At 39.3% G+C, this 17,049-nt stretch overlaps 1 protein-coding gene across 1 annotated transcript in view; it reads right to left on the minus strand.

Annotated features, from left to right (window-relative positions):
• Positions 1 to 17,049, minus strand: part of HUWE1 (HECT, UBA and WWE domain containing E3 ubiquitin protein ligase 1) — a 142,873-nt gene that overhangs the window by 81,323 nt on the left and 44,501 nt on the right. The window contains exons 7-18 of the mRNA XM_065900835.1: positions 14,935 to 14,997; positions 13,019 to 13,096; positions 12,095 to 12,142; positions 11,946 to 12,014; positions 11,388 to 11,487; positions 9,876 to 9,976; positions 9,429 to 9,579; positions 9,162 to 9,289; positions 8,463 to 8,603; positions 8,144 to 8,249; positions 6,134 to 6,235; positions 5,595 to 5,675 (exon numbers count right to left, since the gene is read on the minus strand). Coding sequence (XP_065756907.1) covers positions 5,595 to 5,675; positions 6,134 to 6,235; positions 8,144 to 8,249; positions 8,463 to 8,603; positions 9,162 to 9,289; positions 9,429 to 9,579; positions 9,876 to 9,976; positions 11,388 to 11,487; positions 11,946 to 12,014; positions 12,095 to 12,142; positions 13,019 to 13,096; positions 14,935 to 14,997 — 1,168 coding nt within the window. The remainder of the gene's footprint in view (positions 1 to 5,594; positions 5,676 to 6,133; positions 6,236 to 8,143; positions 8,250 to 8,462; positions 8,604 to 9,161; positions 9,290 to 9,428; positions 9,580 to 9,875; positions 9,977 to 11,387; positions 11,488 to 11,945; positions 12,015 to 12,094; positions 12,143 to 13,018; positions 13,097 to 14,934; positions 14,998 to 17,049) is intronic.

Below are 17,049 nucleotides of genomic sequence, written 5' to 3' on the forward strand. Positions count from 1 at the left end.
TTATCCCATTCAGGATCATGCCCTATGGGGCCTTCCACATTGGGGATATATTACTGCTCATACTTTGCATATTACAATTGAAGTTTTGTGTCTCAACTCATGCTAAGGCCACCAGAGAAGAAGTTCATTTTAATGCCACAGCTGACTAACTTGCTCACACTTTTTAAATAAGCTCAGATATTACTACCTGTCCTTGGTTCAGTGGGTCCATGAGATGTCCAGTCACCGCAGTCCCCAGACCCTTAAATATGGGCTAAACACCATGGCATCCCCATGACACTGGCCTTAGCCCAAACTATGGCCTCTCATTGTGATCTTTGTGTCCTGTCCTGTCATTGGCATTATGGCCAATGGAAATCCATACCAAGGAATGAACACCCCTTCTCTGACTGGCAAATTCATTTTGCTAAGCCACTGCCTCAATATGCTGGTGCAAATTGCTATGCCCTCAACAAAGATTGATTGTTAAGACAGCCCTGATCTTGGTTTATCCTTCCTGCCATGCTACTGCTAACAATAGTATTATATTATAGGCCTCACAAAATGTTAGTTCCCTTTGGGCTTCCTGGTAACACTGACTCTGATGAGGGCACATATTTTACTGCTCATTCAGTCTGGACATGGGCTGTAAAAACAAGGCATCACTTGAGCTTCCAATCTGTCTTACTGTTGGCAGACAGCAGGCTAACAGAGAAACATAATGGCCTACTCAAGGATGCTCTCTTAAATTTACAAAATGGACAATGGTCTCCTAAATGGGTCTCTCTTTTGCCCACTTTATTCTGAACTCTTAACCTTTTAATTCATAGGGCATCCTAATGAAACGCAATGAGGACCTCTCCATTCCCTTTTCTGGCCACAAAAGGGGACATTCCCCACATATGAATCTATGATCCCGAAGAAAATCCCCCCTCACTTAAAGACCCCTTCCCTTTTTGATCCTGGTGCAATCTATAGACTGGCACTTACACAGAGAGTGGATAACAGACTGGGATTCACTGGAAATTGAGGGCCCTCACACTCCCAGACTATTCTGTATGCCACGAGAAAGGTCTCTGCCAAAGACCTTGCCCAATATATTGGGTTGGCAAAAAAGTTCGTTCAGTTTTTCTTCCGTTAAGATGGCTCTAGTAGCGTAGCTGTCTTTAACTTAATTCGAAACAATTTTGTTAGACTGTATTGTGACAGCTGTCCTATCAGCATGCATTAAAAAAAAACCTTATCAAAATTGGTGAATTTTTGTGTAGCCATTTTAATATTGAAGATGGGAGAAAAAAAGCAATGTTTTTGGCATATTATGCTTTATTATTTCAAGAAAGGTAAAAACGCAACTGAAATGCAAAAAAAGATTTGTGCAGTTTATGGAGAAGGTGCCGTGACTGACTGAACGTGTCAAAAGTGGTTTGCAAAGTTTCATGCTGGAGATTTCTCGCTGGAGAATGCTCCATGGTCGGGTAGACCAGTTGAAGTTGATAGAGATCAAATCGAGACATTAACTGAGAACAATCAATGTTATACCACACGGGAGATAGCCAACACACTCAAAATATCCAAATCAAGCACTGACATTCACTTGCACCAGCTTGGTTATGTGAATCGCTTTGATGTTTGGGTTCCACATAAGTTAAGCAAAAAAACAATTCTTGACTGTATTTCTGCATGCGATTCTCTACTTTAACGAAAATGTTCTGTTTTTAAACAAATTGTGACGGGCAATGAAAGTAGACATTTTACAATAACGTGGAACGGAAGAGATCGTGGGGTAAGCGAAATGAACCACCACCAACCACACCAAAGACCGGTCTTCATCCAAAGAAGGTGATGTTGTGTATATCGTGGGATTGGAAAGGAGTCTTCTATTATGAGCTCCTTCCGGAAAACCAAACGATTGATTCCAACAAGTACTGCTCTCAATTACACCAACTGAAAGCAGCACTCGACGAAAAGCATCCGGAATTAGTCAACAGAAAATGCATAATCTTCCATCAGGATAATGCAAGACTGCATGTTTCTTTGATGATCAGGCAAAAATTGTTACAGCTTGGCTGGTTCTGATTCATCCGCCGTATTCACCAGATACTGCACCTTCGGATTTATTTTGGTCTTTACAAAATTCTGTTAATGGAAAAATTTCAGTTCTCTGGAAGACCGTAAAAGGCACCTGGAACAGTTCTTTGCTCAAAAAGATAAAATGTTTTGGGAAGATGGAATTATGAAGTTGCCTGAAAAATGGCAGAAGGTAGTAGAACAAAAGGGTGAATACGTTGTTCAATAAAGTTCTTGGTGAAAATGAAAAATGTGTCTTTTATTTTTACTTAAAAACTGAAGTAACTTTTTGGCTAACCCAATAGTTTTAAAGGTTCACTAACTGGAGATCCCTCTTTGCAGGAAATGGAGGTCTTGGTGCCTGGCTGGTCCCACGTCTACAACTTTATGGTTCTTCCAAAGAGGAAGGGAAGATCTTAAATTAGTTCCCAGTACCAACACTCTTAAATAGGATGCCAGCTCTGAATCCATGCTATTACGGAGATACTGACTGAGAAACCACTACATAATCTGGGATAACAATGCCCGTGGCCCCTATAATATATAGGCACCTCTAGCATGCCAAGGCCCAGAGACCACAGGGTTGAAAATATTATGCAACATTCTAGCATAATATTATGCCAGACTCTGGTTGGCCTGGCAATGCCTCATTTGGCTGGCCTGGGTCTGGGATTCTACCACTCCAGCTCAATGCCAAACTCCTTGGGCCCTTTCTTGTCTATGCTGTGACTTCACTTGTTTGGGGTATTCAATCAGTCCACAGTTTTCCTGTAAGAAATTACATTATAACTCCTGGGGACAAAGGAATACTGATATTCAGTCACTTCTCTAAGTACTTCTCCAATGTATAAAACTTTCCATCAAAGTTTTGGGGCTAGGCCAGGACTCCCATCAACCCAGCATCCTAGATAATGATTTCAGCATAATTGATAGTCCCAGACTCGATGCTGACACCCTCAAATGTTAACTGGTCCCATATCTGCTGCTATACTCATCACAACTCCATGGCCCCATGAGCTGATTTCCCCTCATCGGACAGTCTCATACTTCACTCTCTATTATTCCCCTATCACGACCCCACATTTCCTTCTTCCTCAACTTGATGGACAACATTTTTTGTAATAGTAACAGAGAATGTCACTTGAGCACTAAACCTCCAGCAATGTTACCAGGTGCCCCAGGAGACACAACCACTTATACAAATAACTCTTGCTGCTCTGGAGGTCTTCAATATTCATACTGACTACCTGTCACCCTCTCCAGTTAAGGAGCCCACAATAACCATGTTGGTACTAGTGTCAGCTAGGCTAGGAACAGAGCATATGCAGACTTGAACAGATTAAAATGTGGCAAGGCTAAGACAGGAGGTGAGAGAGAAGAAAAGGCGGTTGAGGAAGTTAAAGGGGACACAACTGGGTATAAAAGTGCGGTAGAAGAGCCAGAGGTAGGATATGAAAGGAGTCAGAATCTTTATTTGGTGGGTTTTAGCATGGAATTGTTGCAGCAGGACACCACAACCTCACCAGGTGCTTCCTCATTGACTTCCCCTTCATGCCCTCCCCCTAGGCTGCAACATCAACTGGCTACAAAAGGGAGCACTGAGACATCTTTTTACCTATATATTGGGCCTCATCACCAGCTTTGGTGTAATAGACACAAGGTGTTTAGGTCTTTTTAATTCTGTAACAGATTCATCTCATAGAGGCTACCCAGATAATGGCATAACTCCTGGCCGACCACATAAACCAAACAACTCAGGTCTTAGAAACCCTTAATGAGGGACAAAGCAATCTATTTGCTATGACAATTGATAATACATTACATTAAACTACCTACTGGTATTTCGAAGTGGAGCTTGTGCCTTGAAGGGGACCTCCTGTTGCATGTGGGTTAATAATATAGGAAAGATATCCAGAATAGTTCAACAAATAAAATAACAAACCAAAACAGCCAATTATATTACTAAAATACTCCAAGAGATTCTCAACCCCCCATTAATTTCTTTTCCTGGCCATCTCCTTCTGCCTGGGGTGAAAGGCTCTACACTATTATTTATGGAGCTAAAATAATTGCCGGACTAATTACTTTGGGCTGGCTTTGCAAATCTGGTCCCTTTCAAGTACAAGTTTATTTACAGGGAACCTGGGAGGTTGTTATGCTAATTCAAACGCCAGGGATGAATCAAGACTTTAAAGAAGGAATTTTGACCTACACTGACGTTTGCTTTTATGCTCTAAGTCTCATTTACTGCTTCCTTCATCATCTTGAGAGGGCTCACCTGCTCCCCACCCCAACCCACAAGCACATGTATCCTCTTGCTGCCTTTTAAACTTCCCCTTTATAAATAAAGGCCTGTGCACTTGCTTCTCTCTGTTCTGGGGCTTTCTCCCAAAGAGAGCCATCCTTCCCTGTCCCTTGACCTGGGACTTCTCCAACTGTGTTAACAAATCCTTTTTTGATCATACCAAAGGACTACTGTCGGAGTTTTTCCACCTGAAACTAACCTTGGGAGGGAGCCTCCCCATATCAAAATGGAGTTGCTGTAACACAAGGGAACACTTCCTCAACCTGATCAAGAGGAACAAAACAGTCAACACAAAATCTTCTGCTAGCCTCAAACTTTTTTTTTTGGCTAACCTCAAACTTAATGGTGAAATACTGACTGAATGCTTTCCCCTCTGAGTTCAGGAACAAAAAAAATAAAGTAAAATAAAATAAAAAGCATTTAGCAGAGTAACAGGATACAAAGTTAATAAACAAAAAAACCCCTAAATTGCTTCGGCAAGGCAGTTAAGCATCTGAGTCTGTAGTAGCCAAAACTTCCCCCTCTAGACACCCCAAAGTATTAAAATATGTGTGCTACTGGTACAAGGAGGCTTTCTCTATTTCTACACCTCCCACTAAATTCCTTTGCAGTTTTAAGGAGAATTCTAGAAGCATATATATCTCGTGTATTGTCCTGAATATGTACGGCACTCAATAAATGCCAGTTAATAAATATGAAGTTTTAACAACAGCAATACTCAAAGTAGTGGTGATGTCAAAATGCAAGGACATTTTCTATAAGTAACTACAAAGTACCCACAGGTTCCAAAACAATTTTCTACAGTAAGAAACAATTTTCTATACTATAGCTTACAGGTCTGACATTTAATTCTGAGAATGGAAACCATTCTGATTGGGCTTTTTAGACCAAGGTTAGGGACTAACCATTGAATAAAGACATGTTTCCTATCACACCTGCAATGTTAGTGTAGCACAAAAATCCAAGTGTACAATAATACTACTGATTACAAATGATTCACAATACACTGCAAAAAAAGAGTTCTGTAGTGTAGTAGTTATCACATTTGCCTGACACAATACACTGCAAATGGATATTTATTTGAAACTGGACTCTGACCTTTCTCTATTTCATCACCAACTAGAAAGATACATAATCACACAGTGGACAAATGTGGATAGTAAAATTCTACAAGGATATAAAACACACAGAGAACACTGCTAGGTTATTCCAGCTTGGTATGAACAAATTCAACTCCACTTACCTAGGAGAAAAAGTGATGGGCCATAATATTCTGCATTGCTGATGATGTGTTTCAGGGAGGTAGGCAGAGAACCATCCATCACTAAGAGAAAAGCAAACATCAAGAATAATATGATGAGACCAGTAGTAGTCTGATGGGTGGGGATGATGGATCAATATATTACATATACCACACGGTGGCAAAGTCTATGTTGATTCCAATTTAATGGCCTCCACTTGTCTCCTCCTAATATTCTATTATTTATTCCTTGTCCATGCAATAACCTTTTAACAGTAGGTCAACGAATAAAAGAATACAGACACTGAGAGACAGAGTGGGGTAGCAGGCTGGAAGTGAACACAGATTCAAAAGCTGGAAAAGGGAAAAAAATAGGTGAATCATTATTAAATAGTTGAACGAACAATCCTTAGGTCTAGGAAAAGTGACACTAAAGGACTAAAAGCTATTCAAAATGGCATGGCCTTTTCCTAAAAAGTATGAGAAGGACCAATTTTTGAGAGAGTCAAACACCCCTCCAGAAAGTATCTAGAATCAAATACCATGTCGTATGCCATCTGAGAAAGCAGGGTCTTGAATGGCCTTCTTGAGGAAATTCAACATGGATTTCAGAAGTGCGGCTCGTTGTGGAATACACTGGACTCCTGGCAAGGGAGAAAGAGGATTATACTGGTTCACCATTATGTACAATGAGCAGGTACATAAAACAAATTTTTAGGAGATCCACATGCACTATAGCAACACTAGCAGACACGCGAAGTGAAATCTCTGGATGCTGGGAAGAACATTTACCTAAGCTTTAAAACTGGAAAAAATAAATCACCAAGGACTACACAAAACCTATATTAAAATTAAAAGTCTAAAGTAAAAAAGAAAAATTACAAAGTAAAAAGATTAACTCTGATCCTCAGTTACTATTTTGAATATTATCTGCCCTCAAACATGGATGTTTTGATAAAATAATCAAAGTATGAATAGTTGGAAAATTATAAAATGCTATGAAATAAATGTTAATACGAGAAAATGAATACCAGAATGGCAAAGTAAGAGTCACAGTCGTAAGAAGCAAACCTCCAAATGTACTGCTTAAGCTCCCCCAAAGCACCTTGCTTCACTAGTTTAGTAATTCAATCACTGTTATCGGCTGTGTCTCTCTATGTCTACATACCAGGACGAGGGCCAGGGCCAGAGGAGATGCTAGTGCTGCTGGAACTTGATGCCCTTAATTCAACATCCAGCCGGTGCTCCATAGGGATGGATGAGCCGGGACTACTTTCCATAGTCACATCTGCAACTAAAGTAAAAGTTATGATAAAGAAATTAGAATAAAAGGCACCACCAAAGAGAAGGTTATTTGAGAACAATTTTTTTCTGTAAGGTGAGATGAATGATATCAAAATGGAGAAGGATTAGAATACTGAAACCCAAAATGAAAATACAGTTGACCTTTGAACAACACAAACGTTGGGGCCCCAACCCTCCATATAGTCAAAAAATCTGCATATAACTTTATAGTCAGCCCTACATATCCGAGGTTCCACATCTGCGGATTCAACCAACTGTGGATTTTTCTTCTAATCTTTTTTATACATACACAAACATACATACATGTGCCTACTTATACACAGGAAACACAAACTCATGGTTTTCTAACCTGCTTTTCAGTGAATATACAATTTTCTTTACGAGTATATCATAATCACCAAGATTAGTTTTTAAAAATGTAGATTTCCTGATCTTACTTACTAAATCAAGCATTGCACTAAATCTTTATTTTAGCAAGCACTTTAATTTATTCTTATGCTTACTAAAGTTTGACAACCACTGATTTATAGTGAACAGTGAGTCTTTAAATTGTCTTCTACACCACCACATTTAGGAGATGTCACATTTTAATCAGCACTCAGGACCACAGGACCACACCCATTACCTCAAATGCCAAGTCACCCACTGTAGACTAGAGATAGAAATTGGGTAAAGGGGCTTCTAGGGGCAGCAATGCACATAGTTAATTGTGTTCAGGAAAAAAAGGAATGAAAACTTAGGTATATTTAGTGTAAAGAATGAAAGCATTATAAAAATTCTAATACCTTTATTATTAGCATGATAACAGATATATGTAATGACATCCTGGGTCAAGATAAGATTAAATTCTAAGAAAGCTATTTTGTGGAAGTTTTTTATTTTTGGTACTATTAAGAGCTACGAACTGGGGGAAGTTTTAAAAATGGACTTACCTGATGCACCCCAAGATTAAGAATACCTTGTCTTCTATCTTTCAGATTTTATGATTTAAAACTTTTTCCCTACCCAACAACTTTTTCACCTCTCCCTTTCCTTCTCAAAATGGCCAGGTAGTTTCACAGGGTCCCCTTTTAGTGTCTACATTCTCCTTATCTTTCCCTAACACATATTTAAACACTTATGATATACATATCAGGCACTACTGGAGATTACAGCAGTGAACAAAACAGTAACCTGATCTCACGGAGCTCACACTTTATTGGGAAAAAGAAGATAATGAACCAATACTTATAGTAACTGTTAATTACCATCCATATCAGTTTCCATTTCTTCTCCTTCTTGTGTAGTACTGGGTCTCTGGATCTTTGGCTTGATCACAAAAGGACATTCTTTTCGGCACAAATCCACTTCATGCTACGATCAAGGGGAAAACAGTAAGATAATCCTACATAAATAACGGAGATTAAAAATATTTTAACAAAAGAATATCACAGGCAGATTACAGAACTGGTTTCTAAAAACAAAAGAGGGATAAAATGGCTCTTTAGGGTTATAAGGATAGTTCCTAGGCTCAGCTCTCACTACATACAAGTATATGCAAAGTGCTCCGAAGTGCTCCTTGTATACCTCAAGTCTATAAATGAAGATAGAAAGTCCACTATGGGATTGAAAAGCTGCCATGTCCAGATTGGTGATGAGGTCAACCACTCTGACAGCTCTGGTGACAAATGTTATCTGGTCCTGTTCATCACCAAGAAACTTTATGACCTATTAGGGAGAGAAAAAGGTAAAACCAATCAAATGAAAAGACACAAAGCTGTAAATAATGTGCTCTTCTGGAAACATGCAGTCTAGGGTTTCAGAGAGGCAGCATGGTATAGAAGGAAAAAAAAATATGTTTGATTTTTGGTGCTTGCCAAATGATAGCTCTATCACTTCTGAGACTCAACCTCCTGAGGTGATAGGGACATAAATTACCTTTCAGGATTAAATAAAATATTCAGGGAGAAAAGAGCTGGTGCCCAGTGCCCAGCACATGGCAAAGCCTATCATGCCTAAGGTCACGATAAGATGTGGCAATATCTTAATCAGTACCCAGGGCCTCCTATCACATCATGCTGGACTATGAGCAATTCTTAATAATGGAAATAGCTGCTCTTAGAAGTTGTTAATGAGATAACTAGAAGGCCAAACCTGAGAAATTAAGTATAACATTTTCTGGGTTAAGCTTTCTTATGCTAACTGTTCTCACTGCAAACCATTCACAACTCTGTACCCTCTTAGTTGATTTCCCCACAAATGTATTTTTTAAAATAAGTAGAGCACCTTCAATAAGGCTTCCATCATTCCACAGGAGACCAAGGCTTCGCCACCAGCATCGTAGCTGGCCAGATGATATAAAAAAGAGAAGAGAGCAGTGGCAAACTGGTGAGGGTATGGATCCATGGAAGGATCTACAAGGGAAGTGGAGAGAGGGAGAGAAAGAACAAGCTCAGAATTTGATGTTAAGTTGGCAGGATGCTAAACAAAGGCAGACAAAGCAAAGGGTAGGGTTCCTCTTGGTGGCTAGGACAATAACCACCAAAACTTTACCAATCATGGCCTGGATACAGTTCCGCACAAGTACAGGCAAAAATCCATGGTAGGAGGCAGTTCCAGTACAGTCAATAATACTGCTGAGCTTGGGAGTTCTCTCCAGGTGGACAATTGATGTTAATGTTCGTAAAGAAGCAGCTTTAATCTCCTTTGAAAACAGAAAGTAAACATCGGATGTGTTAAATAAGAAGTAGATGACTGAACCAAGTTGCTAATACCCACTCTAAAATTTAAGTTATTCTACTGGTAATTGCTTGGAATAGATGGAGGTCTGTTGAGAATAACATTGAAAATCCTGCGTTTGTTAAATTTGCAGCAAAATATCCAAAGAGGAAAGGGCTAAGCTTCCCTCTTGGGGTTCATTTTAACCTCTGGGAAAAACCAAAAAATCAGATAAATACATATGAGCCTGATATACACAGGAAAATATTAATAAATACTTACCATAAGCTGCTTATCTGTTATCTGAAGGACATCTACCAACTCTTCTATCAACCCATTATACAAGATACTGTTTGCGGACTCCTGCAAGGCATTGGAATACACTGCAAAAGGAGAAATAAACACTTTAGGCAAGAAGGCAGTGGTCAAGCCACTGCCCAATGACAAACCTTTTGGCACCTACTGGTTCTGGGGAAGGATTCCCTTCCCACCAGCAATGGAGGGCAGAATCACTGAATTCTAGAGGACTGGATCAAACATAGTGATAAGCTCTAAATACCCACCAAACTGACAGATTCTCCGATTAATGATATTGTCTTGGGCAAAGATTTTCAGGAATCAAAAGAGAATGAAGAATTAATATTTTATAACATCACTACTTGATAACTCTATTACACCCTGGACTTCCATTTTAGTCTCTTCATGTGTTTCTGTTTTACACTGGAAACACTTATACAAACTGTAAAGAACAGAATTTATGGACTATTGCAGACTAAATCAGAAACTTGTATGACACTGTAGTAAAACTTGAGAGAATGCATGTAATCTACTTCCAATAAATCCCACACAAAGGTAATACTGAACAGTCTCCTGAAGTGCAAACTAATGGGATCTGAGCACATTCAGTTTTCAACAAACATTTCCTGGGTACCCACTAACATACCAGAAGTTATGCTAGGTATGTTATGCTAGGTATGAATACAAATAGAATAGTAGGAATTTCATTTCAAGGAACTCATAGTTTTAAAGAGTAGAAAAACAAGTAATTACATAATGAAGGATGGTAATATTAACAGGAGCTACCATTTTATACCTATGTGCCTGGCCTGTGCTACGTACTTTACAGGTTTTCATTTAATCCTCAGATCAGCTTATAAAATACTTATTAAATGAGGAAACTGAGGCCAAAAGGATAAACAGGTGCCTAATAAACTGCAGTCAGGGCGAAAGCCCAGGACTGATTTCAAAACCAGTGTGCTTTCCACTGTACTACCCTACAGTTAAAAGTAAAATGCACAGTACTATTTAATGAATTTCAAAATTATACTCCCAAAGAAGAGGAAGATGAAATGGCAAGAGGAAAAATAGGGCCCAGAGGAAGACGACTATCTGAACACTCATTAAGAAAAACAAAACAAAAACCCCCCACCCAAATAAAGACTAAACCTATGTGATATATGTCAATCATATCCTCTTTCTGATCCAACATTAAGGAGCCCAAGGATGATGAATACAGTGAACACTAGGAATGCTGGCAATTTTACAATTTAACTTGTAAATAAAGACTAAACCTATGTGATATATGTCAATCATATCCTCTTTCTGATCCAACATTAAGGAGCCCAAGGATGATGAATACAGTGAACACTAGGAATGCTGGCAATTTTACAATTTAACTTGCCACCTAGGTAACTACAATAAGCCCCATAGCAACAAAGACAGATGAAGTTCAAAGGAAATCAAGTCTAAACTGCCTAACCAGGGCCTGTTAATTATAGGGTGTTATTCTCTTACCTAATATAGATATTGCATGCAGCCTGGCCTGAACAGCTTGCAATCGCTTCCTGTGATTAGAAAAGCCATGGGCCAGCCGTATGTGTGTAAATAACAGCATCTGTAGAGACATAAGACCTAAATTAGGAAACCAATGGAAAAGGTGACTATACTTTCTGAGGAAGGGCTAAATCTTACTCACTGGGCTACTTGACATTTGGCAAGAGTTCTGATTGTTATTAATCAAATCAAATATTTGATCACCATTACAATGAGCAGAAAAAAATAACACAACTAAACGTTTTCTTCTTTGGTATCCAAAGTGTTGAGCTACCACCACTTATTAGATATTCATGGTGAATAAGGCTGCTTCTGTTTTCCTCAAAGTCTCACCAGGACCTAGGAAGTCAGTTTAAGTGTTGGCCTCATAAAAGATGAGGAAACTAAGGCCCACGGAGGCTAATTTGCCCACTGTCTGACTCCATTCTTTCTGCTATGCTATATCCCAGCCCCAGCACATATCACTGATCTATATGGATAACAACCACACCCTTTAGATATTTTTAAGACATATCATACCTGCTTATCCTTAGGAATGCTGTACATTTTGGTAAGAGATTCCATGATTTCAGAAGGGCTTTCTGAAATCTACATTAGAAAAAAAACTGTTAGGAACAAAAAGTGAACCAAATGTTAAGAACTAACCCATAGTCAAAGATTCCTCTTACCTTGTCAAGTTGCTCTATGTGAATATAATGTAGTGTGTTACTAGATGTCTGAAATTAAAAAGATAGGAGAGTTGTTAGGAGTCACTGTATACCTTAGCTTCCCCCTGCCATAGGACTGCAAGAGCTATCTGAAAAACAAGATGTCACCCCCTAGGTTGAAGCCTCAACTGAATGCTCTCAAAAATCAAAATATTCTTTAGAATCCCCCCAAATGTTCATTTTATATATTTTCAGCAAAGCTTCTTTGAAACCAGTAGATTAAATATATAATGCACATAGCCAGATACATTTCATGTTCTTCCTTATCCCTTTTTAACCTGTATTGACTTAATACCTACAGCCTCTGTATTCACAGTAGAGTGAATCCATGTAAATGGTTTCTTTCTAAATATGCATTAGAGCTGTTCTCAAGGCACCAATAATCTAGAAAGATTATTTATTATTATATTTTAAGTAGAAAGGAAAAAAGAAAGATCTTGTTCACTAGACCACTTCTAAACCAAAGTGAATTTTGCTATCTCCTCAAAGAATATGCAATGTCCAGATAATTGAAGCAGGACCTTGTAAGCAATACATAGACTTCTTGCAGGCTGGCTTAAGTAGACAAAGTTCAGCCGATCACTACCTAGACTATTATACTAAACAGTGGAATTCTCAACTGAGACTGAGAAAAATACACCAGTCCTAACAGTGCCACATAAACAGAGTCCTGTCTTTTGGCAGTTCCAACGTAAGTAAGATTCAAACCTATCAGAGCTGGGCAAACAATGAACACTTATTCCTGAGAAGCTGCTGGATTTATTTAGCTTGGAAGGGCAGCAACGTAGCTCAACATCATTCCCTCTTTTTACTGAGGAGTCCTAGAAAAGTTGACCCCAGCTACGGATTACTGACTTTATTAGAACAAGTGTGAATGAGACTCACCCTTCTCTCGATTTTGACCTCGGCCCCAGGGTCTGCATAGAATTCAAAGTGTAGTGTAGTTGCACTGGGTGGGTATTTCTGTGTATAAAGCACATGAAAGAATGAGATACCATCTTCTCTTAAATCTTCCCTCGGACTTAGCCACTTGTCCAACTCAGTGTGACAGCAGAATGAGCAGTGTCGTCAGCAGCTACAGTGCCTTCACTCCTTGTTTTAGCAGAGTTCAGATGTCTTGTAACAACACAGAATCAGGAGGGTGGAGCCAGAGCTCTAAAAGCTTTCATATTCCTTACTTGATAACTCAAGTTATCAGTTGTTCTTTCTTTCAAGAGATCAATTTTGACTGCAGCTATTCTCAAGAGGAAAAAGAGAGGCAAGTCTGCCCCCAATAATTAATAAGAATCCAAGGATGAAGGATAAATACAAGGGTCTAGGTACCAGTTCGAGAATGAGAACACTCTTATGGAAATCTCAATGAATATAATCACCTTTTGAAATATTTTATTCAAACTATGCCTCATGGGCCTACCTTCATAATTCTTTAAATACTCCTTTCCATACCATCCTACATCATTTCTCATGATATCCAACCGCTTTTCTGCACAGGTAGATACCAAGTCAATATAAACCAGACCCTGACAACAAATCCTATTTAACTCTAGAAAAGCAACATGAAAAACAAAGTAAGACTGCAAGAGCATGCCCATTAAAGCGTATCTTTGAAAGAAACCGGTAGCAGTGGTTGCCTCTGGCTATGGAGAATTATTGTATACCCCTTTATACTCTTAGAATTTTTTAACATGTATATGTATTACTTCCTTTCAAAGTACACAAAGTTTTCAAAGTCCTATGACATGCCAAATATCAATAAATAAAAGAATGCATGATTTCTTAATATAGGCTGAGACCAAGATGGGTAACAGACATCATGCAAGCCTAGTAGAGTATATCATACTGTTTTGCTCAAGTGGCCAAGAACAAGCTTGATATACATAAGGAGTCTCAGAATTAATCAACTAAACTTTAAGGTGAAAAATAATTTTCTCAGAATCAGAATTCCAAACTGAATACCCTTTAAGATTTATATAGCTTTGATTATTAAAACAGACAACATTCACCTCTCATATTACCCAATATCCACTCATATAATGTACACTAAAGAAAGTATACCAGCTAAGGTGGGAAAGTAATTGTTCTATTTGTAGTTTTCTGTGACCAGAAAAAGAACCATTCTCCTAGGGGTAAAAAGGCTTGTTAAGATGAATATACTAAATTTCACTGCAGCCATTTGTCCTATACATGACAAATTGATAAAAGAAGCAGTACATCTGTTGGAAAATACAGCTGCTTCTTGGCATGGAATTGTATCATAATAATCCAGTTGTGCTTTGTGGCTCTACAGCAACGTATCAAAGCAGAGGGGAGGATGGCCTGAGTTCATAGTCTAAACATGGGTTAAAGGTATGAGCAGGACAGGCATGAGGGGTAAACATGGAAAACACACAGAACACTACAAGTTCTCAATAACCAAAATGGCAGAACTGTTCTCCAAGTAGCCATTCTTAAATCATGCCAGACTGCCCAGAGTTCTGATAGTTCCAGTGAAAAAGTACAAGGAAGTGTACTTTCTGGGATTTTTCATCACTTTCAAACTGACTCACCAAACGCAGTTTCTTACTCAAGAGATGGGTATGATCATATACTTTGTTTCTGAGATTCTTCATTTACCACCAGTACATTGAGAGCCCAAGCATTTCTAGAAAAGCTATGCTATATCTCAATTGATCTCAGGTTCCTCAAAAGTCCTGATGTTAAGTGGCAACTTTAAATACCATATATTCATTGTAAAGTAAGGCTCAAAAAGAGATCACGCACAGCTCTGTCAAAAGACACCCATATCCCAAAGAGTCACTTACCATCATATGCAAGTCTCTGCAACATTCTGCAAGTCCAAAGCCATTCTCCTTTCCACCCCAGCTCTTGGAAAAAGAGAAAAGACAGTGTTAAAACAGTGCCTACGGTAGCTTTGTGTATAAAATATTTATGAGTATGTGGCTGCCTGGAACAGTGTTGAGAAGACATCCAATGTTAAAGTCAAACAAAAAGAGGGAGCAAAGAGAAGCAAGAACTTCAGTAAGACTCAAGGCAAGATGGTCTGCCTAAAGGTGATTTCTCCAATGAGATCAATTTCATTATTCTGTGAGGATGCTACTGAGAACATGAACAGCTCCTGCAAGCAAATGTATTTTATATGCCTGCAGTCAGGCTTGCTGAAAGGTCAGTCTTGATCCATTGGGTCTTCAGTACTGTACTGTGCTTTCCATGCTCAGCCTGCTCACCTCTCACATAGGGTGGAATTACATGCTCTCCTGTTTCTTACTTTTTGACATGAGCCAAAGTGGAAAGTAGAAGATTCTGCATTGCTTACTACTACTGTACTCTGCCACCACAAAGTCTAAAAAACTCATCAACAAGTACTAGCCCTTAAGGTTAATAGGGGAGAATGGCTCAACTGTACACTATTATTGACTTCCAAATCCAAAACCTCAGCCATACAATCTTGCTTAAAAACTAGCCTGCATTTTCAACAGCGTTTGAGATATCCATCATTTTTACCTAATTCTGAACTCTCCCAGGGGTGGGGTGGGCACTTGTTGAAAACATTCAAGAGTAAGTGCATTAGTCCCCTGGGAGAGGCATACAATTGGGGTAAATAACAGACAAACTGAAAAGCTTGGGAAGAAAGGCTGGGCCGTGCAATGCTTTGGGGAATAAGGGCTTTGAAAAGCCCTTTCCACACACTCCTGGGAATCTAGAAGGCCACATGTATGCCCAAGGTTGGGCACATTCTCAGAAAAGACCTGAGAAAGCACTAAGTTCCCACATCTCTGGCTGACATCAGGCTCTATGCAAGCTAGAAGTGAAGGCTAAGTCAGAGTTGTAAACTTCCTGGCTGAGTACTGAAGACAGTGAGTATTCACGTTGAAGATACCAACATACACACAGACCCCACCAGCAAAGACGGAGATATTTCGGTTCCAGGAGTTTAAAGCAAATCACTAGCTGACCACTAAGCTAATAGAGACTTCAATGACCACACAAAACAAAGAATTACAAAGTCAGTTCAGAAAAGTCTAAACAAACAACGACAAATCATAACAACAAACCCTGGGGAGGGGTGAGAATCTGATTTCCAGAGTTGCCACATATAATATCCAAAATGCCCATTATAGCAACATAGGGAGTGATGCCAGCAAGATGGCCAAATAAGATGTCTCTCACTGCACCCCCCACCCCTGCAATAATTTGGCATCCATTCATGGAGAAAAGTGCCTTTATGGGAGCTGTGGAAACCAGCCTCATATGCAAAGGGACCTGGGAGGAGGCATACAGACCTCAGTCCCAGCTGTGGACCCTGCAGTGGCCTGTGAACCAGCTGTAGCCACTCTCAGCAGCTGTTTGAGAGCCCGAGGAGAACACTGTCTTAAACAATCATCCATGGATGATAAAGGTTAAAGGACAAAATTTTAAAAAAAAATAAGAGCTAAAATAATGTTAATGAATACACAATATAAAAAGAGGTAAACTGTGACATCAAAAACATAAAATGGAATGGGAATAAAAGAGTAAAGTTTTTCAGATGCAAAGTTAAGTTGTTATCAGTGTTAAAATAAAACGATTGTATCTTTTTCTAAAAAATAAATTTATTTAATTAATTAATTTATTTTTGGCTGCATTGGGTCTTTGCTGCTGCACTTGGGCTTTCTCTAGTTGCAGTGAGTGGGGGCTACTCTTCGTTGCGGTGCGTGGGCTTCTCACTGTGGTGGCTTCTCTTGTTGAGGAGCATGGGCTCTAGGCACGTGGGCTTCAGTAGTTGTGGCACATGGGCTCAGTAGTTGTGGCTTGCAGGCTCTAGAGTGCAGGCTCAGTAGTTGTGGCACACGGGCTTAGTTGCTCTGCGGCATTTGGGATCTTCCTGGACCAGGGGTCGAACCCGTGTCCCCTGCATTGGCAGGTGGATTCTTAACCAC

Source organism: Phocoena phocoena, chromosome X, assembly GCF_963924675.1.
Source record: "Phocoena phocoena chromosome X, mPhoPho1.1, whole genome shotgun sequence".
Lineage (NCBI taxonomy): Eukaryota > Metazoa > Chordata > Mammalia > Artiodactyla > Phocoenidae > Phocoena > Phocoena phocoena.